Genomic DNA, 23,094 nt, shown 5'->3' with positions numbered 1-23,094 from the left:
GAAATTGTGGCGTCTGGTTTGCTTACTATAAAGGAATTAGATGCATAGCATTTACTTTTACTCAAGTATGACGATTGAGTACTTTTTCCACCACTGTACTTAAGTACATTTTAAAACCACATACTTTTAGACTTATACTCAAGTAGTATTTTAATGGGTTACTTTCACTTTTACCTGAGTCGTTTTATATTAAGGTATCTTTACTTTTACTCAAGTATGACCATTGAATACTTTTTCAACCTCTGGCTGCCAGCACGTCAACTCTGTAATGGTGCCCTGTGTATATAGCCAAATAATTGTTACTCATTGTGGATTTAATCCTCGTGTTACTATATTTGTTATAATTGTTCTTTTTTTTCTCTGCTTTGTTGGGAAGGCCCGTCAGGAAGCATTTCACTGTCAGCCTACACCTGTTGTTTACGAAGCATGTGACAAATACTATTTCATTGGATTTGATTGATTTGATTTACTCTCGCCCAGGCATCTGTCCTGTCCCATGCGTATCCCATTCAGTGCCATTCAGATAGAACACACTAGGAGGGGTGGACCCTAGAGGCCTGTTTCCCGGACACAGATGAAGCCTATCGTCCCAGACTAAAAAGCATGCTCAATGGATAATCTTCATTGAAATTGGCTTTATGGCCAGAGATAGGCTTAATCAGTGTCCAGGAAACTGACCCTGAAGGTCGTTAGTTAGTGAGAGTGATGTTACCCGGGAGGAGTGAGGAGTCACCTTCAGAGGTCAGTGGAGACAGTTGGTCAGTCAGTCAGTCAGTTGGTGACCTCACCGGATGGGGACAGTGTTATCTGTATAGGAGCTGTCCTGTGATCTGATACCCTTGACTGCGTCCACCCTGGGGGATAAGGGTGGGACTGGGGCATTTTAAAAGTCACTGTGATGCTGCTGCCTTTACTGAACATGGTGTGAAACAGATGTTTGGTCTCTCTCCAGACTGGGGGTATAACTGAACATCAGATTAGTCTCTCTCTATCACTCCCCTTGGTCTCTCTCTCTCTATCTCTCTCTCTCCCCACTTTCTCTCTCCCTCCCCCTCTCTCTCTCCCCACTTTCTCTTTCTCTCTCTCTCTCCCCACTTTCACTCTCCCTCCCCCTCTCTCTCGCCCCTCTTTCTCTTTCTCTCTCTCTCTCTCTCTCTCTACCCACTTTCTCTTTCCCTCTCTCTCTCTCCCCACTTTCACTCTCTCCCTCCCCTCTCTCTCTCCCCACTTTCTCTTTCTCTCTCTCTCTCTCTCTCCCACTTTCACTCTCCCTCCCCCTCTCTCTCTCCCACTTTCTCTTTCTCTCTCTCTCTCCCCACTTTCACTCTCCCTCCCCCTCTCTCTCCCCACTTTCTCATTCTCTCTACCTCCCTCCCTCTCTCTCTCTCCCCCACTTTCTCTCCCTCTCTCCCTCACTTTCTCTGTCTCTGTCCCTTTCTCTCCCCACTTCCTCTCCCCCTCTCTCTCTCCCTCCCTCTCCTCACTTCCTCTCGCTCTCTCTTTCTCTCTCCCCACGTTCACTCTCCCTCCCAATCTCTCTCTCTCCCCACTTTCTCTTTCTCTCTCCCTCCCTGTCTCTCCCCACTTCCTCTCTCTCTCTCTCTCTCTCTCTCTCTCTCTCTCTCCCTCACTCCCTCCCTCCCTCCCTCCCTCCCTCCCTCCCTCCCTCCCTCCCTCCCTCCCTCCCTCCCTCCCTCCCTCCCTCCCTCCCTCCCTCCCTCCCTCCCTCCCTCCCTCCCTCCTGCAGTGCGAGGGCAGTTGGAGTGGAAGCTAATTTGATCCAATCAATACCCTCCGTCTGTGTCTCTTCCTGTGTCAATCAGGGTGCCCTTGTCTACCAGCTCTAAGAGGATCTGTTTAGTTACAATCACTGGCCGACTGGAAATCTATTTCACTTCACAAAATGCCACTTCTCTTCTATCACTTTTCACTTTGAAAAGGCTATCTGATTGAATTAGAATTAGATTGATCCGTGTTCAAAATCCAGATGTCAATGTATTGTGTTTTGTAACAGTTCAATTGGGTAAAATACATTGAATGTCCAATAAAGGAGGTTGAGGTTTTTCATGGCTTTGTTTAGATGTACTATTCTGTATATGTAAGTAAACGCACACACATACACACAAATGCAGACACATACACACCCAGAGACCCCCCCCCCCCCCCCACATACACATACACACTCTCACACACACATTAAGCACAGTACCAGCTCAGTATTGTATCAGAGCTTTGAGAACATCCCCCTCCCTCTTACTCCTCCCCCTAACAGAACAGCCAATGAGCTTGATTATTATTCATAAACCACAGTAGGTGTAGTGATGTGCAGCAAGCCTGACAGAGAGAGGGGTGTGTCTCTACAAGCCCAGCGTGTGTATGAATGTGTGCTCATAGTGACAGAGAGAGAGGGAGACGAGAGGGAATGAGAGAGAGTGTGTGAAAGAAAGAGATAGAGAGGAGAGAGAGAGAAGCTGATTGCTTCTTCTACTGACAAACACAACACACAACACACACACTCTGAGAGGACTCCCAACACAACACACTTTGCTGGATCCTGGAGCGTGGAGCTTAGCATTGGTGTATCGGAGTGTGTGTGTACTGTGGTACCGCTGTGTGTGTGAGGGTGAGAGAAGAGTGTCTTTCTAAGGATACCCTGATGAAAAACGGAGCCGGGTTTTCAGGCAGAGCCCCCTGTGTGATCCTCCGCATATCTACCCTGGGGGACCCACCGCGCACCGCAGCCGCCTGTCATCTCCACGACAACTAGAATGGGCTGCAATTTGTGCACTTTACAGAAACGGGAGGAACACTACAAGCTGCTGTATGAGATTGCACAGGTAAGAGAGACTTGACACTGTTGAAGATGTGAAATGTTTTTCACACTGGAAGATAGGAATGAGATTTGGTGGGAACATGTGAGGGTGTTTTCAGAAAAGAAGGAGAGAGTGTGAGAGAGAGAAAGAGAAAGAAAGAGAGGATACTTTTAGATTAGAAGGCAAGCAAAGGAGAGAGAAAATGAGACCATTTGTTCTGAGCAGTTAGACAGTTAGTCAGGCAGGCAGAATATGCAGTATTCTCTTCAAAGAGAAAAGGGAGAGAGAGAATAGAGAAGGGAGGGAGAGAAGGAGAGAGAAGAGAGAAGGGAGAGAGAGAGAAGAGAGAAGGGAGAGAGAGAAGAGAGAAGGAGAGAGAGAAGGGAGAAGGGAGAGAGAATAGAGAAGGGTGAGAGAGAGAAGGAGAGAGAGAAGGGAGAGAGAGAGAGAAGGGAGAGAGAAGAGAGAGAACAGAGAAGGGAGAGAGAGAGAAGGAGAGAGAATAGAGAAGGGAGAGAGAAGAGAGAAGGGAGAGAGAGAAGGGAGAAGGGAGAGAGAAGAGAGAAGGGAGAGAGAGAGAAGGGAGAGAGAATAGAGAAGGGAGAGAGAAGAGAGAAGGGAGAGAGAGAAGGGAGAGAGAAGAGAGAAGGGAGAGAGAAGAGAGAAGGGAGAGAGAGAAGGGAGAAGGGAGAGAGATGAGAGAAGGGAGAGAGAGAAGGGAGAGAGAGAAGGGAGAAGGGAGAGAGATGAGAGAAGGGAGAGAGAAGAGAGAAGGGAGAGAGAAGAGAGAAGGGAGAGAGAAGGGAGAAGGGAGAAGGGAGAGAGAAGAGAGAAGGGAGAGAGAGAAGGGAGAGAGAGAAGAGAGAAGGGAGAGAGAAGAGAGAAGGGAGAGAGAGAAGGGAGAAGGGAGAGAGAAGAGAGAAGGGAGAGAGAGAATAGAGAAGGGAGAGAGAGAAGAGAGAAGGGAGAGAGAATAGAGATGGGAGAGAGAAGAGAGAACAGAGAAGGGAGAGTGAAGAGAGAGAACAGAGAAGGGAGAGAGAGAAGGGAGAGAGAATAGAGAAGGGAGAGAGAGAATAGAGAAGGGAGAGAGAGAATAGAGATGGGAGAGAGAATAGAGAAGGGAGAGAGAAGAGAGAAGGGAGAGAGAAGAGAGAGAATAGAGAAGGGAGAGAGAGAATAGAGAAGGGAGAGAGAGAAGAGAGAAGGGAGAGAGAAGAGAGAAGGGAGAGAGAGAGAAGGGAGAGAGAAGAGAGAACAGAGAAGGGAGAGTGAAGAGAGAGAACAGAGAAGGGAGAGAGAGAAGGGAGAAGGGAGAGAGAATAGAGAAGGGAGAGAGAGAATAGAGAAGGGAGAGAGAGAATAGAGAAGGGAGAGAGAGAAGGGAGAAGGGGAGAGAGAGAAGAGAGAAGGGAGAGAGAGAAGAGAGAAGGGAGAGAGAATAGAGAAGGGAGAGAGAGATGAGAGAAGGGAGAGAGAAGAGAGAAGGGAGAGAGAGAAGGGAGAGAGAGAAGAGAGAGAGAGAAAAGACACAGAAGGGACAGTTAGTTATTTCTCCACAGCAGCAGAAGATGTAAAGAACAAGTTCTATAATTGTCCTCTGCTGGCTTCAGAGGGGTTCATGATGCTCTCACTGCAACTCATCTTTCCCTGCATGCTGTTTCCATGGGAGGATGGGATACTGAGTACATCAAAGCACAACATATGAAATATCGCTGCCTGTTTGTGGCAGTGTGATATTTGTGTTGTTTGTGGCAGTGTGGTTTCTCTTTCCTTTATAAAACCTTTATAATCAAACAGAGTCTCTGTTAGAGACCACTAATGAGTGTCGGGGCATTAAGAGTTGGACCCTTTTCCTTTTGTCTAACCACAACAACAAAAATGTCTAATGGCTTGTATTGTTTTTACATCTGGTTCATTGTTTTAATGGGAAATTAGCAATTTAGTGAATGCATGATTCATTTCTTTGATTGTGCTTGAATGGAATGTCAAGGGTTTGGAACTACTGCTACAGTTCTATCGTCATTTTTTACAGAATGGAGTTATTGACCCAGCCTTGTTCTGTTCAATGTTCTCTACCTATACAGTACTCTAAATACCCCAATGCATACTGTTAAGTTCAAAAGAATTCAAGATAAAAAATAACTGACTCCATTCAAACCAATGAAAGTTGGGAACTGCAGAGTCAATTCTGCCAGAATCGTTATAACCTTATAGAACTGTATAGTTCCAAGCTCTCGATGGGTTGATAAAATAGGAACAGAAGGAACCACCTGGGTGTGAATGTTATTGTGGTGTGGTGCTGAATATCAGTTGAGTAGCAGGTATCCAGTGTTTTTGTCCTCTAAGTTAGATACAGTCTGCCACAACTATATGCCTGAGGAAGCATTTGGCTCCACCCTCCTCGTTCAGTTTTCATGTCTGCTTGTGTCAGCAGAGACCCAGAACAGCACATGAGACAAAACCACTAATGGATAGAAAGAGTAACCTTGGTTTACCAGGTGTCCAAACCAACTCATTCCCAGGGCCGGACTACCCCAGTTTTATTCTACACATTTTGTCATGATGCTAAGAGAAAATGTTGCCGTTTTAAAGCTACTTTTCTGCAAATCTACACTTTTTTCCCCATGAGGCGGAGATGTAAAAAAATATATAATTATAGCTCATCTCATGCTTTTGATCACATTCTGCCATGAGGCCGAGAGAACATTTTGTAGTTTTAAAGCTAATTTCCTGCTATTCTACACACTTTGCGAAGAGGCTGAGAGAAAATGTAGTTTAAAAGCAAATGTCCTGCTATTCTACACACTTTGAGATGAGGCTGAGAGAAAATGTAGTTTAAAAGCAAATTTCCTGCTATTCTACACACTTTGCGAAGAGGCTGAGAGAAAATGTAGTTTAAAAGCAAATTTCCTGCTATTCTACACAGTTTGTGATGAGGCTGAGAGAAAATGTTGTAGTTTTAAAATGCAGGTAGCAGATAATGGACCTTAACATATATTTATGTAGTTGTTGCTGTACTGTATATTAACTAATATACATGGGTTCTAACTTGAACAATTCTTTGTAAGTTTACATTTGTACAATTTATGCTTCCTGCATATAAAAAACACAGAGACTGGCAAAAAAAACCCGAAGACAAGATGGTCATTTCTATGACTCGTACTGCTGTAGGCTACTGTACATGGTGGAGGAACATGGCTGTAGGTTACTGTACATGGTGGAGGAACATGGCTGTAGGTTACTGTACATGGTGGAGGAACATGGCTGTAGGTTACTGTACATGGTGGAGGAACATGGCTGTAGGCTACTGTACATGGTGGAGGAACATGGCTGTAGGCTACTGTACATGGTGGAGGAACATGGCTGTAGGTTACTGTACATGGTGGAGGAACATGGCTGTAGGTTACTGTACATGGTGGAGGAACATGGCCTGTAGGTTACTGTACATGGTGGAGGAACATGGCTGTAGGTTACTGTACATGGTGGAGGAACATGGCTGTAGGTTACTGTACATGGTGGAGGAACATGGCTGTAGGCTACTGTACATGGTGGAGGAACATGGCTGTAGGCTACTGTACATGGTGGAGGAACATGGCTGTAGGTTACTGTACATGGTGGAGGAACATGCCTGTAGGTTACTGTACATGGTGGAGGAACATGGCTGTAGGTTACTGTACATGGTGGAGGAACATATTGGCTGTAGGTTACTGTACATGGTGGAGGAACATGGCTGTAGGCTACTGTACATGGTGGAGGAACATGGCTGTAGGCTACTGTACATGGTGGAGGAACATGGCTGTAGGTTACTGTACATGGTGGAAGAATATGGCTGTAGGTTACTGTACATGGTGGAGGAATATGGCTGTTTGTTACTGTACATGGTGGAGGAATATGGCTGTAGGCTACTGTACATGGTGGAGGAACATGGTTGTCAAGGTGTGACACTCTCAATTCAATTACATTTCAATGTCAATTACATTTCAATTCAATTGAAGTGCTTTATTGGCATGGGAAACATACTGTATGTTAACATTGCCAATGCAAGTGAAGTAGATAATAAACAAAAGTGAAATAAACAATACAAATAACAGTAAACATTACACTCACAAAATAATAAAGACATTTCAAATGTCATATTATGTGCAAATAGTTCAAGTACAAAAGGGAAAATAAATAAAACATAAATATGGGTTGTATTTAATGTGGTGTTTGTTCTTCACTGGTTGACCTTTGTTTTGGAATTCTTTGTGGATCTGTGTAATCTGAGGGAAATATGTGTCTCTAAAATGGTCATACATTTAGCAGGAGGTTAGTCTCTCTCTCTCTCTCTCTCTCTCTCTCTCTCTCTCTCTCTCCTCTCTCTCTCTCTCTCTCTCTCTCTCTCTCTCTCTCTCTCTTTTCAATTCAATGGGCTTTATTGGCATTGTAAACATATCTTTACATTGCCAAGGCAAGTGAAATGGAATTGAACAGGTGACATTACACTCACAAAATAATAGTTCCAAAATAATAAAGACATTTCAGATGTTATATTATGTCTATATACAGTGTTATAATGATGTGCAAATAGTTAAAGTACGAAAGGGAAAATAAATAAACATAAATATGGGTTGTATTTACAATGGTGTTTGTTCTTCACTGGTTGACCTTTTCTTGTGGCAACAGGTCACATCTTGCTGCTGTGATGTCACACTGTGGTATTTCACCCAGTAGATATGGGAGTTTATCAAAATTGGGTTTGTTTTAGAATTCTTTGTGGGTCTGTCTAATCTGAGGCAAATATGTGTCTCTAATATGGTCATACATTTGGCAGGAGGTTAGGAAGAGACTGGGAGGCCGTCATTGTAAATAAGAATTTGTTCTTAAACTGACTTGCCTAGTTAAATAAAGGTTAAATCAAATAAAAAATAAAAGGAAGTGCAGCTCAGTTTCTACCTCGTTTTGTGAGCGGTGTGCACATAGCCTTTCTTCTCTTGAGAACCGGGTCATGCATACGGCGACCTTTATCAACAACAAGCCTATGCTCACTGATTCTGTACATACAGTGGCTTGCGAAAGTATTCACCCCCCTTGGCATTTTTACTATTTTGCAATGCAAAATATTTGTTATTGTGAAACAAACAAGACATAAGAAAAAAAAACAGAAAACTTGAGCGTGCATAACTATTCACTCCCCCAAAGTCAATACTTTGTAGACCCACCTTTTGCAGCAATTACAGCACATATAGCCACTGGGATATTTGCCTAATTCTTCAAGGTGTTTGGCCCGTTTTGTAAATTCTTGGTTGGTGAGCAGACCCCAGACCTCACAACCATAAAGGGCAATGGGTTCTATAACTGATTCAGATATTTTTAGCCAGATCCTAATTGGTATGTCAAATTTTCTGTTCCTTTTGATGGCATAGAAGGTCCTTCTTGCCTTGTCTCTCAGCTCGTTCACAGCTTTGTGGAAGTTACCTGTGGCGCTGATGTTTAGGCCGAGGTATGTATAGTTTTTTGTGTGTCCTAGGGTAACGGTGTGTCATGACGTTGGCCTCTTTTGGTACAGGGAGGACAGTTGACCCCTCCCTTTTGCACACAATCCACCCTGTGTGTAAAGGGTCGTAAAAACTCTAAAATTCCAGGAGAGTCTCTGGCCACATGGCCCATAGAGAGACACAGGAAATTCTTCCAACTCATAGAATTGGAGAGCCAAGCGACATTTTGTGTTCTGGAGAAGGTATGGAAGATTGGTGAAGAATCCAGCTACGAACTGATCCGCTTGGTACCATTTTGTGATACTCAGAAGAGACAATATAGCCATATTACCATAAAACCATTGATATAATTGTCTCAGTTTAAGACTGCATCATATGGGTGTATGGAATGTATTAATAAGGATAAAGCTTTTGTAAGACATTGAGATGCTATGTACTGATGTAATGTGATAGAATTGTATTTCTGTAACCAAATCTAACTCAGTCATAGGCACGCCCCCAGGGACCCATACAGGACCAGGCGTCATTTGACAAGCTGTTCTATGGGCACTATAAAACACCCCCGGATTTACATTTCTTCAGACCAGGCCTACACTCCGTTGGCTAATAGGTTTTACCTTCCAATTCCTCTACTGAAAGTGAACCATACCACGTGGTTAACTTTTAGACTATCGATACTGACAGAATAAGAACAAGTCTTTGATATTAATTATTAGTCTGCAGCTAAGTAAATTATATCATTGAACGCGAAGACCAACGAACCAACCATTCGATGACGACATTAATGAATGTCGCTCTGAAAGATCCATTCTAACCGAGAGAGAGAGAGAGAACGCGGACAAAACTCCCCAACAGAACTACTCTCCAACAAGAATCAGAACCACACACTGAGCGTAAATATATATTGATTGCAATTGTTCCCGAATGAGTGAGCCTTCAATTGTCAATTGTTAATATTAATGAACCCTGTGTAACTTCTCAGCCGACCTTTTATGATCCATTGTTCAACAGGCCGACCTGCCTGTTTAGCCAGTAGGGCACATTCCGATACCAATCATTTGTGACGATAATGACTGTTTGTATGTTTTTCAGTTAATTACTTAGTGTAGTAAATAAATGATTTTAAGACAATTGATGTATGGATGATTTTAGTAAAGACTGGGTTCGTGCAGATACAACAATTTACGACGTTTTGGAATGAGACTGGACTAGAGGTAAAATACACCAATTAAACTAGAAGATAATCTGCCTATACTATAATAGAATATAATATTATAGTACAGGAAAGTTATATTAGGAAAATTATAGCTTTGTAATCTGAATATTCTCCTTGGTGCCCCGATCTCCTAGTTAATTACAATTAAACGATTAATCAGTTTAATCGCGTGATAATAATTACAGGGAGCTAATTGATAAACATATCTTCCGTTTAATGGTACCCCAAAGACACGACAGGTGTCTAGATGGAATTTGTATTTGTGGTTCTGGCGACTGGACCTTTTTTGTAACACCATTATTTTTGTCTTACTGAGATATACTGCCAGGGCCCAGGTCTGACAGAATCTGTGCAGAATATCTAGGTGCTGCTGTAGGCCATCCTTGGTTGGTGACAGAAGCACCAGATCATCAGCAAACAGTAGACATTTGACTTCAGATTCTAGTAGGGTGAGGCTGGGTGCTGCAGACTTTTCTAGTGCCCTCGCCTATATGTTGTAGAGGGTGAGACTTATGCTGCACACTGTCTCACCCCACGGCCCTGTGGAAAGAAATGTGCCAATTTTAAACGCACACTTGTTGTTTGTGCACATGGATTTTATAATGTCCTATGTTTTTCCCCAAACACCACTTTCCATCAATTTGTATAGCAGACCCTCATGCCAAATTCAGTCAAAAGCTTTTTTGAAGTCAACAAAACATGAGAAGACTTTGCCTTTGTTTTGGTTTGTTTGTTTGTCAATTAGGGTGTGCAGGGTGAATACGTGGTCTGTCGTACGGTAATTTGGTAAAAAGCCAATTTGACATTTGCTCAGTACATTGTTTTCACTGAGGAAATGTACAGGTCTGCTGTTAATGCAGAGGATTTTCCCAAGGTTGCTGTTGACGCATATCCCATGGTAGTTATTGGAGTCAAATTTGTCTCCACTTTTGTGGATTGGGGTTATCAGTCCTTTGTTCCAAATATTGGGGAAGATGCCTCTCTGTCTCTCTTGCTCACTCTCTCTTTCTCTCTCTCTCTCTCTCTCTCCCTCTCTCTCTCTCTGTTTCTCTGTTTCTCTCTCTCACTCTCTCTCTCTCATTCTCTCTTTCTCTCCCTCCCTCTGTCTCTCTCTCAAAGATAATTACACCAGGAGAGCAGCTAGCGCCATGCGCGTGTGAGTGAGTGAGTGAGTGTGTGCGGCAGACACTAGGCTAGCCTCGCTACCTAAAAGCTGTTGCTAATGACTATTTTCATGCTGCGCTGATCGGCGAGCTCATTAAGCTATTTTACTAAACGCTCCTGTGCTTTAATTGGGACGAGAATGTCTCTTTTGTCTGCCTCGTCGGGTAACAGGAAGATTAGCCTTGTCAAACTCAGGCAGGCCAGGGCCCACGGTGGGTCCTTTGGGGCATCTCTAGGCTATAGTACGACCCAGGAAACAGGCAGCATCTGTCTGAAAAATGACAGTGAAGTCCCTCTCCACTGTTCTCAGATGAAGAGTAGAGATGTAGGACTGGGGGAATTCTGGTGCTGATAGCTAGAGTGACAAGATTGACATTTATTAGAGAATGCTGTGTGTGTGTGTGTGTGTGTGTGTGTGTGTGTGTGTGTGTGTGTGTGTGTGTGTGTGTGTGTGTGTGTGTGTGTGTGTGTGTGTGTGTGTGTGTGTGTGTGTGTGTGTGTGTGTGTGTGTGTGTGTGTGTGTGTGTGTATTTCTGTATTTACAGTTCATCCAGTACCAGGGAATACCCCAGCACCTATAATCCAGACTCAACATCACCTGGAGTTTTCTGAGCATCAGACATCTTACTGAGAGAAGAGAGAGTGATAGAGAAAAGTGCTACTAACCACACAGTTTAGAGGAGTGGATGGGTTCAGATATTATACAGAGGAACCTCAGGGAGATAAGGAACGAGGGAGACGGGGGATGGAGGGAGAGGAGGGAAAGAGAACAGGGAGGAGAGCGCTCCTAGCACACTAGGCTGAAAGTGTGTCAGTGTTACTGTGTGTTAGGTAGAGCACAGCAGTGAAAGAGAGGGCTTCTGTTAATCTCTCTCTTTATAGGCCTCCCTCTCTCTCCATCCTTCTGTCTCACTCACATGTTCTCTCACACTCCTTCAGTCTTTATCTCCCTGTCACACTCCTTCAGTCTCTATCTCCCTGTCACACTCCTTCAGTCTCTATCTCCCTGTCACACTCCTTTAGTCTATATCTCCCTGTCACACTCATTCAGTCTCTATCTCCCTGTCACACTCCTTCAGTCTATATCTCCCTGTCACACTCCTTCAGTCTCTATCTCCCTGTCACACACCTCCCTCTCTCCCCTTCTCACTCTCTTTTCTCATTCGCTCTCTCTCTCTCTCTCTCTCTCTCTCTCTCTCTCTCTTTCACACCTCTCTCTGTCTCTGTCTTTGTCTCTATCTCTGTCGCTCTGTCTCTCTCTCTTTCCACTCCATCCTTTGTTTCCGATAATACACTGGTGTGAATCTCATACCACCAGACTTCTGCCACTATTCTACATCTTTCATGTTACATGAATAATAGTCATTTACCCGACTAATTCAACAGTCCATCCTCCACCCACCCCCCTCTGTTATTTTCACACATTCTAACATTTTGAATCCAATTCCTGTCTGGCTGACCCTGCTAGCCTCACCAGCCCTAGACTATTCATGACTGAGGTGTGAGTGTTTGTTGTTGGTTCTCCCTAGTGGGATCGGCATTGGAAATGTATTCCTTGTCTTTTGTCCCACCAGCTTGGCATGTCTCCTCTCTAGAGAAAACCATCCCAGTCTTCTTCTCCAGGAGGACCTGGCAGAGTCACTGGGATAGTTGTAGGTGTTTTCAGCTGTTTATCTAGGCTCTCTTTGACCCCTGTTTTCCCAGAGAAATGGGAAAGTGTTTTTCTGAAGAAAAGAAAGTGGCCACCAAACCGCCACTGACCGACGAACTGATAGTAACTGACCTACGAACTGATAGTAACTGACCTACGAACTGATAGTAACTGACCTACGAACTGATAGTAACTGACTAACTGACTGATAGTAACTGACCGATGAACTGATAGTAACTGACCTACGAACTGATAGTAACTGACTAACTGACTGATAGTAACTGACCGATGAACTGATAGTAACTGACCTACGAACTGACAGTAACTGACTAACTGACTGGCAGTAACTGACCGATGAACTGATAGTAACTGACTGACTGACTGGCAGTAACTGACCGATGAACTGATAGTAACTGACTGACTGACTGACAGTAACTGACTGACTGACTGGCAGTAACTGACCGATGAACTGATAGTAACTGACCTACGAACTGACAGTAACTGACTAACTGACTGGCAGTAACTGACCGATGAACTGATAGTAACTGACCTACGAACTGACAGTAACTGACTAACTGACTGGCAGTAACTGACCGATGAACTGATAGTAACTGACCTACGAACTGACAGTAACTGACTAACTGACTGGCAGTAACTGACCGATGAACTGATAGTAACTGACCTACGAACTGATAGTAACTGACTGACTGACTGATAGTAACTGACTGACTGACTGGCAGTAACTGACCGATGAACTGATAGTAACTGACTGACTGACTGGCAGTAACTGACCGATGAACTGATAGTAACTGACTGACTGACTGACAGTAACTGACTGACTGACTGGCAGTAACTGACCGATGAACTGATAGTAACTGACCTACGAACTGACAGTAACTGACTAACTGACTGGCAGTACATGACCGATGAACTGATAGTAACTGACCTACGAACTGACAGTAACTGACTAACTGACTGGCAGTAACTGACCGATGAACTGATAGTAACTGACCTACGAACTGACAGTAACTGACTAACTGACTGGCAGTAACTGACCGATGAACTGATAGTAACTGACCTACGAACTGATAGTAACTGACTGACTGACTGATAGTAACTGACTGACTGACTGGCAGTAACTGACCGATGAACTGATAGTAACTGACCGACGAACTGACAGTAACTGACTAACTGACTGGCAGTAACTGACCGATGAACTGATAGTAACTGACCTACGAACTGATAGTAACTGACCGACGAACTGACAGTAACTGACTGACTGACTGGCAGTAACTGACCGATGAACTGATAGTAACTGACCGACGAACTGACAGTAACTGACTAACTGACTGGCAGTAACTGACTGACTGACTGGCAGTAACTGACTAACTGACTGGCAGTAACTGACTGACTGACTGACTGACTGACTGACTGACTGACTGACTGACTGACTGACAGTAACTGACTGACGAACTGACAGTAACTGACTGACTGACTGGCAGTAACTGACCGATGAACTGATAGTAACTGACCGACGAACTGACAGTAACTGACTAACTGACTGGCAGTAACTGACTGACTGACTGGCAGTAACTGACTAACTGACTGGCAGTAACTGACTGACTGACTGACTGACTGACTGACTGACTGACTGACTGACTGACTGACAGTAACTGACTGACGAACTGACAGTAACTGACTGACTGACTGGCAGTAACTGACTGACTGACTGACTGACTGACTGACTGACTGACTGACTGACAGTAACTGACTGACGGATTGACAGTAACTGACCGACGAACTGATAGTAACTGACTGACTGACATCAACTGACTGAATGACTGACAGTAACTGACTGACTGACTGACAGTAACTAACTGACAAACTGACAGTAACTGACTGACTGACTGACTGACAGTAACTGACTGACTGACTGACAGTAACTGACTGACTGGAACTGACTGACTGACAGTAACTGACTGACTGGAACTGACTGACTGACTGGAACTGAATGACGAACTGACAGTAACTGACTGACTGACAGTAACTGACTGACTGACGAACTGACAGTAACTGACTGACTGACAGTAACTGACTGACAAACTGACAGTAAATGACTGACAAACTGACAGTAACTGACTGACAGTAACTGACTGACAGTAACTGACTGACTGACTGACTGACTGACAGTAACTGACTGACTGACAGTAACTGAATGACGAGCTGACAGTAACTGACTGACAAACTGACAGTAACTGACTGACGAACTGATAGTAACTGACTGACACACTGATAGTAAATGACTGACGCACTGACAGTAACTGACTGACAAACTGACAGTAACTGACTGACGCACTGACAGTAACTGACTGACAAACTGACAGTAACTGACTGACAAACTGACAGTAACTGACTGACAAACTGACAGTAACTGACTGACAAACTGACAGTAACTGACTGATGAACTGATAGTAACTGACTGACGCACTGACAGTAACTGACTGAGTGACTGACAGTAACTGACTGACTGACTGACAGTAACTGACTGACTGACTGACTGACAGTAACTGACTGACTGGAACTGACTGACTGACTGACAGTAACTGACTGACCGACTGACTGACTGACAGTAACTGACTGACTGACTGGAACTGAATGACGAACTGACAGTAACTGACTGACTGACAGTAACTGACTGACTGACGAACTGACAGTAACTGACTGACTGACAGTAACTGACTGACGAACTGATAGTAACTGACTGACGCACTGACAGTAACTGTCTGACGCACTGACAGTAACTGACTGACGCACTGACAGTAACTGACTGACAAACTGACAGTAACTGACTGACAAACTGACAGTAACTGACTGATGAACTGATAGTAACTGACTGATGAACTGATAGTAACTGACTGATGAACTGACAGTAACTGACTGATTGACGAACTGACAGTAACTGACCTACGAACTGATAGTAACTGACTGATGAACTGACAGTAACTGACTGACTGATGAACTGACAGTAACTGACTGACTAACGAACTGACAGTAACTGACTGACTAACAAACTGACAGTAACTGACTGACAAACTGACAGTAACTGACTGATGAACTGACAGTAACTGACTGTCGAACTGACAGTAACTGACTGACAAACTGACAGTAACTGACTCATGAACTGATAGTAACTGACTGACTGATAGTAACTGACTGATGAACTGACAGTAACTGACTGACGAACTGATAGTAACTGACTGATGAACTGATAGTAACTGACTGATGAACTGATAGTAACTGACTGATGAACTGACAGTAACTGACTGACTGATGAACTGACAGTAACTGACTGACTGATAGTAACTGACTGACGAACTGACAGTAACTGACTGATGAACTGACAGTAACTGACTGATGAACTGACAGTAACTGACTGTCAAACTGACAGTAACTGACTGATGAACTGATAGTAACTGACTGTCGAACTGACAGTAACTGACTGACTGACTGACAGTAACTGACTGATGAACTGACAGTAACTGACTGATGAACTGACAGTAACTGACTGTCGAACTGACAGTAACTGACAGATGAACTGACAGTAACTGACTGACGAACTGACAGTAACTGACTGTTGAACTGACAGTAACTGACTGTTGAACTGACAGTAACTGACTGATGAACTGACAGTAACTGACTGTTGAACTGACAGTAACTGACCGAATAGCGCGAGGGACTAACTAGCTCCCAACGAGTTCAGGCCAGTCCCTCGATATCGTCACCTTATAAGGACAGATGCTCTGCCACATGCCCAGTCTGGTCAACAGCATGGAGGGGCCACTCTACCTCTGCACCTCCTACGGTGCTCACAGAGGATCAAACAGAGCAGGGGAAGCTGTGGTCAGACAGTCACATATGGTCACACAACCTGGCTGGAGCATTACCTCATCACAATCAACAGTGGGTTTCTGAGAGAGAGAAAGAGAGACAGAGACAGAGAGACAGAGACAGAGAGACAGAGACAGAGAGAGAGAGAGAGAGAGAGAGAGATAGAGAGAGAATATGTGCAAGCACATTTCCATAGGGCGGTGCACAGTTGGCCCAGCGTCGTCCAGGTTAGGGAAGGGTTTGGCCTGGGTAGGCTGTCATTGTAAAATAAGAATTTGTTCTTAACTGACTTGCCTTGCTAAATAGGCACTGCCTCCCTGCCTAACTGCCTCCTCACTGCCTCCCAGTCTCCCTCCTTTCCTCACTTCCTCCCTGTCTCCCTCCTTTCCTCACTGCCTCCCTGCCTAACTGCCTCCTCACTGCCTCCCTGTCTCCCTCCTTTCCTCACTGCCTCCCTGTCTCCCTCCTTTCCTCACTGCCTCCCTGTCTCCCTCCTTTCCTCACTGCCTCCCTGTCTCCCTCCTTTCCTCACTGCCTCCCTGTCTCACTCCCTCTTCACTGCCTCCCTGTCTCCCTCCTTTCTTCACTGCCTCCCTGTCTCACTGCCTCTTCACTGCCTCCCTGTCTCCCTCCTTTCCTCACTGCCTCTCTGTCTCACTGCCTCTTCACTGCCTCCCTATCTCCCTCGCTACCTCACTGCCTCCCTGTCTCCCTCCCTACCTCACTGCCTCCCTTGCTCCCTCACTGGCTCCCTGTCTCCCTCCCTGCCTCACTGCCTCCCTGTCTCCTTCCCTTTCTGCCTCCCCCCCTTTCTGCCTCCCTCCCTCCCTGTCTGCATGTGTGTGTGTGTGTGTACTAATCTACACCTAAACCTACTCTTCTTCTACCTGGGAACCCTGCTGCGTTCTCCATCTCCCAAACTGTCAGCCACAAATGTAATCATCCATCTTCCCCTGCCAGAGCAGTTCTGTGAATGATGTCCCTGGCTCAATAAATGTGACGCCCAAGAACAAAGGTGAGGAATGGAAAACATGCCGTTTGATTGATCTGGTGTCCACCAGCAGCTAGATCAGCCTGACAAATACAGCAGGCTTCTCTCTGGTGATTTCTGAAACGGAGAGACAAGCACATTTACTGGGACGGGTACATGACAGGCAACACTTGTCAGTCTGCTGGCTTGAGTGTAACCACTGGCTTTGAACACACACACACATGCAGCGACACGCACACACGCACGGACACACACGCACGGACACACATACACATACACAAGTGTATAAATGTTGCAGTATAATAAGAGTCTGGTAGCAGCAGCAGTGCAGGTGGTCAGTCCAGTTCAAGTGTTCATCAGTCTGATGGCTTATAGATAGAAACTGTCTCTGAGCCTGTTGGTATCAGACCTCATGCTCCGATACCGTCTGCCCGATGGCAATGTAAAGAACAGCTTGTGGCTGGGGTGTGTGGGGTCCTTCATGATGCTGCGGGCGATCCTCAGGCACTGTTTCAAGTACGTGTCCTGATGGGTGGGAACACAGCCCCAGTGATGTACTGGGCCGTCTCTACCACCCGCTAGAGGGCCTTGGGTCGTGGGCGGAGCAATTCCCGTTCCAGGCCGTGATGCAGGTCAAGACGCTCTTGATGGTGCAGCGTTAGCATTTGGAGAGGACCCGGGGCGGCATGCCACATTTCTTCAGCCACTTTAGAAAGTAGAGACGCTGTTGCCGTTTGGGAGGCACCCCATGTCTCCCGTGTGGACGGTTCTAATGTTCTGCTGTGCTGGAATACAACTGGCCTGTAGCTGCTGACTTTATCTGTTTACCTCTCAGCCAAACCAGGGAATGAGAGAACAGCTGACCTCTGTAGAGCCCTTGTCATATATCCTTCCCATGTTGATCTGTTATACAAGACTGCAGACTGCAGTGTGTATGAAGGACCCGTGGAGCATATTGGATGTTTCCATGGCAACACTTTATTTGAAAAGGCCCAATTAGATGTTTTTCTGCTAACTTGAGATAGACAATACTATATGTTGATTATAATGGGAGATTTGCATTGAAGTGGCAAGTTATGCTAAGACCCTAAGTTAGCAGTGGTCTGGTACTGCGAAGACCCTAAGTTAGTAGTGGTCTGGTACTGAGAAGACCCTAAGTTAGTAGTGGTCTGGTACTGAGAAGACCCTAAGTTAGTAGTGGTCTAGTACTGAGAAGACCCTAAGTTAGTAGTGGTCTAGTACTGAGAAGACCCTAAGTTAGTAGTGGTCTGGTACTGAGAAGACCCTAAGTTAGTAGTGGTCTGGTACTGAGAAGACCCTAAGTTAGTAGTGGTCTGGTACTGAGAAGACCCTAAGTTAGTAGTGGTCTAGTACTGAGAAGACCCTAAGTTAGTAGTGGTCTGGTACTGAGAAGATCCTAAGTTAGTAGTGGTCTGGTACTGAGAAGACCCTAAGTTAGTAGTGGTCTGGTACTGAGAAGACCCTAAGTTAGTAGTGGTCTGGTACTGAGAAGATCCTAAGTTAGTAGTGGTCTGGTACTGAGAAGATCCTAAGTTAGTAGTGGTCTGGTACTGAGAAGACCCTAAGTTAGTAGTGGTCTGGTACTGAGAAGATCCTAAGTTAGTAGTGGTCTGGTACTGAGAAGACCCTAAGTTAGAAGTGGTCTGGTACTGAGAAGACCCTAAGTTAGTAGTGGTCTGGTACTGAGAAGATAACATAGGTTCACTCTTTTTGATGTGTTGTGTTTATGTTACGAGTCTCAGTCTCGAGTGGTACAGGACAACAAGAGAGACAGAGGATGAGTTGTATTGACTTCTCATCCCCCCATCTCTCCTCTTCATCCTCTATCTCTCCTCTTCATCCTCCATCTCTCCTCTCCATCCTCTATCTCTCCTCTCCATCCTCTATCTCTCCTCTCCATCCTCTATCTCTCCTCTCCATCCTCTATCTCTCCTCTTCATCCTCCATCTCTCCTCTTCATCTCTCCATCTCTCCTCTCCATCCTCTATCTCTCCTCTCCATCCTCTATCTCTCCTCTTCATCCTCCATCTCTCCTCTTCATCCTCCATCTCTCCATCTCTCCTCTTCATCCTCCATCTCTCCTCTTTATCTCTCCATCTCTCCTCTCCATCCCCCCATCTCTCCTCTTCATCACCCATCTCTCCTATTCATCCTCCTCTGTCTGAGAGAGTTGATGATGAAATTATGTTTTCCCCCTCTGTTTTTATCCCCATACACGCTGGAGGACTGAGTGTGTGTGTGTGTGTGTGTGTGTGTGTGTGTGTGTGTGTGTGTGTGTGTGTGTGTGTGTGTGTGTGTGTGTGTGTGTGTGTGTGTGTGTGTGTGCGACCTTTTAATCTGTGTCAAACCTCCCTCTCAGACTTGACCCATGGTGAGGTACTCTTCAAAATATGTTTTTATCAGCCACCTTTATCTCTGTCATCTCACTGGAAATACTAGCTGTATTTTTGAAGACGTCTTAGTGGGAAAAGGAATGAGAAAGAGAGGCGGTGAAGGGAGAAACTGTTATTAACACATCCTCTCTGGCCGTTCCATCCCATATCTTTACACTAATAACAACTAAGGTGTGCGTTGTGACTAGTCTGCCATTGTGTTGTGACTGTGTCTGGTGTGTGTATGTGTGTGTGCATGTGTGTGCATGTGTGTGCATGTGTGTGTGTGCCCATGTGTGTGTGCACGTGCATGCATGCATGAATATGTGTGTGTGTCTCTGTGTGTGTGTCTCAGTGTGTGTGTGTGTGTGGAGTGTTGGGGGGTAGTTAGTTAGTAAATGCATGGCATGGTATGCACACAAATGACTCCTTGACTTGCAACAGCTTGGCTTGGGGACTTTGAACATTGAGCAAAAACACAGGGACAAGGAAGCATATGTAGCTGTCTGTCTATCCATCTGGGACCAGGCCGTACTAACCCTAACCCTATCCCTATCCCTATCCCTGTACTAACCCTATCCCTATCCCCGTACTAACCCTAACCCTATCCCTGTACTAACCCTATCCCTATCCCTGTACTAACCCTATCCCTATCCCTGTACTAACCCTAACCCTATCCCTATCCCTGTACTAACCCTAACCCTATCCCTGTACTAACCCTATCCCTATCCCTGTACTAACCCTAACCCTATCCCTGTACTAACCCTATCCCTATCCCTGTACTAACCCTAACCCTATCCCTGTACTAACCCTAACCCTATCCCTGTACTAACCCTAACCCTATCCCTATCCCTGTACTAACCCTAACCCTATCCCTGTACTAACTCTAACCCTATCCCTGCACTAACCCTGTACTAACACTAACCCTATCCCTGTACTAACCCTAACCCTATCCCTATCCCTGTACTAACCCTAACCCTATCCCTGTACTAACCCTATCCCTGTACTAACCCTAACCCTATCCCTGTACTAACCCTATCCCTATCCCTGTACTAACCCTATCCCTGTACTAACCCTAACCCTATCCCTGTACTAACCCTATCCCTATCCCTGTACTAACCCTAACCCTATCCCTGTACTAACCCTGTACTAACACTAACCCTATCCCTGTACTAACCCTAACCCTATCCCTATCCCTGTACTAACCCTAACCCTATCCCTGTACTAACCCTAACCCTAACCCTATCCCTGTACTAACCCTAACACTATCCCTGTACTAACCCCAACCCTATCCCTGTACTAACCCTATCCCTATCCCTGTACTAACCCTAACCCTATCCCTGTACTAACCCTAACCCTATCCCTGTACTAACCCTATCCCTATCCCTGTACTAACCCTAACCCTATCCCTGTACTAACCCTAACCCTATCCCTGTACTAACCCTAACCCTAACCCTATCCCTGTAACTAACCCTATCCCTGTACTAACCCTAACCCCTAACCCTATCCCTGTACTAACCCTGTACTAACACTAACCCTATCTCTGTACTAGCCCTAACCCTATCCCTATCCCTGTACTAACCCTAACCCTATCCTTATCCCTGTACTAACCCTAACCCTATCCCTGTACTAACCCTATCCCTGTACTAACCCTAACCCTAACCCTATCCCTGTACTAACCCTAACCCTATCCCTATCCCTGTACTAACCCTATCCCTGTACTAACCCTAACCCTCTACTAACCCTAACCCTAACCCTCTACTAACCCTAACCCTAACCCTCTACTAACCCTAACCCTAACCCTCTACTAACCCTAACCCTAACCCTCTACTAACCCTAACCTTAACCCTGTACTAACCCTAACCCTATCCCTGTACTAACCCTAACCCTATCCCTGTACTAACCCTAACCCTATCCCTGTACTAACCCTAACCCTCTACTAACCCTAACCATAACCCTGTACTAACCCTAACCCTGTACTAACCCTAACCCTCTACTAACCCTAACCATAACCCAGTACTAACCCTATCCTTGTACTAACCCTAACCCTGTACTAACCCTATCCCTGTACTAACCCTAACCCTGTACTAACCCTAACCCTGTACTAACCATAACCCTCTACTAACCCTAACCCTAACCCTATTCCTGTACTAACCCTAACCCTGTACTAACCCTATCCCTGTATAACCCTATCCCTGTACTAACCCTAACCCTGTACTAACCCTATCCCTGTACTAACCCTATCCCTGTACTAACTCTAACCCTATCCCTGTACTAACCCTAACCCTATCCCTGTACTAACCCTAACCCTGTACTAACTCTAACCCTATCCCTGTACTAACCCTATCCCTGTACTAACCCTAACCCTATCCCTGTACTAACTCTAACCCTATCCCTGTACTAACCCTAACCCTATCCCTGTACTAACCCTAACCCTGTACTAACTCTAACCCTATCCCTGTACTAACCCTATCCCTGTACTAACCCTAACCCTATCCCTGTACTAACCCTAACCCTATCCCTGTACTAACCCTAACCCTATCCCTGTACTAACCCTATCCCTGTACTAGCCCCACATCCACAGACAAACAGAAGGAGCTACTCATTAACACATCATTATAGTCCTAACCAGACAACAGCAGTGCAGGTTTAAATCGACTACCGTATGCAGCAGAGGAAGGTGAGGTGACTCCTTTTCTCTCCTCTGGTCTCCTCTGGTCTCCTCTGGAGACGAGGTGGGAAAACAATGGGGAAAACAGTCCATGTGTCAAATCATGTGGTTGTAATATGGTTTTAATATTGTTTTAATATGGTTTTAATATGGTTGTAATGTGGTTTTAATATGGTTTCAATATGGTTTTAATATGGTTTTAATATGGTTGTAATGTGGTTTTAATATGGTTTCAATATGGTTTTAATATGGTTGTAATGTGGTTTTAATATGGTTTCAATATGGTTTTAATATGGTTGTAATATGGTTTATATATATTTGTTATATGGTTTTAATATGGTTGTAATATGGTTCTAATATGGTTCTAATATGATTTCATATGGTTGTAATATGGTTGTAATATGGTTGTAATATGATTGTAATATGGTTGTAATATTGTTGTAATATGGTTGTAATATGATTTCAATATGGTTGTAATATGATTGTAATATGATTTCAATATGGTTGTAATTCTGTTTTAGGACAAGACTGACCATTATTATGTGAACTGGTGGTATTTAGCTATGCTCTTTTGTTAAAGATATAATTAGTGTGTAATGTGTTTAATGCCACTGCATTTGAATTGGTGCGTGGATTAGTATTGTGGTTGTCTAATATGTCAATTCAATCAATTCAATCTGTCACCCCAGTGATTGAGATGATTTTAACTGGTGGGTTATAAATACTACTATAATGCTTTGCTGCTAGGATAATTCTCTCCCAGAACATGGTTTTCTATGCATGGTTTTATCAGCATACATTGTGTGTCTGTTCCACTGTGTTTCATC

General features: G+C 44.7%; 1 protein-coding gene across 1 annotated transcript in view; it reads left to right on the top strand.

The window, feature by feature from the left end:
- The first annotated feature begins 2,409 nt into the window (after positions 1-2,409).
- The window catches only part of pdzrn4 (PDZ domain containing ring finger 4), an 86,827-nt gene continuing 66,142 nt past the window's right edge, over positions 2,410-23,094 (top strand). The window contains exon 1 of the mRNA XM_082964125.1: positions 2,410-2,837. Within this exon, the coding sequence (XP_082820251.1) occupies positions 2,769-2,837 (69 nt within the window). The 5' untranslated portion in view covers positions 2,410-2,768. The remainder of the gene's footprint in view (positions 2,838-23,094) is intronic.

The sequence above is a fragment of the Salmo salar genome, chromosome 17 (assembly GCF_965601325.2).
Source record: "Salmo salar chromosome 17, fSalSal1, whole genome shotgun sequence".
Taxonomy (NCBI): domain Eukaryota; kingdom Metazoa; phylum Chordata; class Actinopteri; order Salmoniformes; family Salmonidae; genus Salmo; species Salmo salar.
This window is presented reverse-complemented; position numbering and strand designations above follow the sequence as displayed.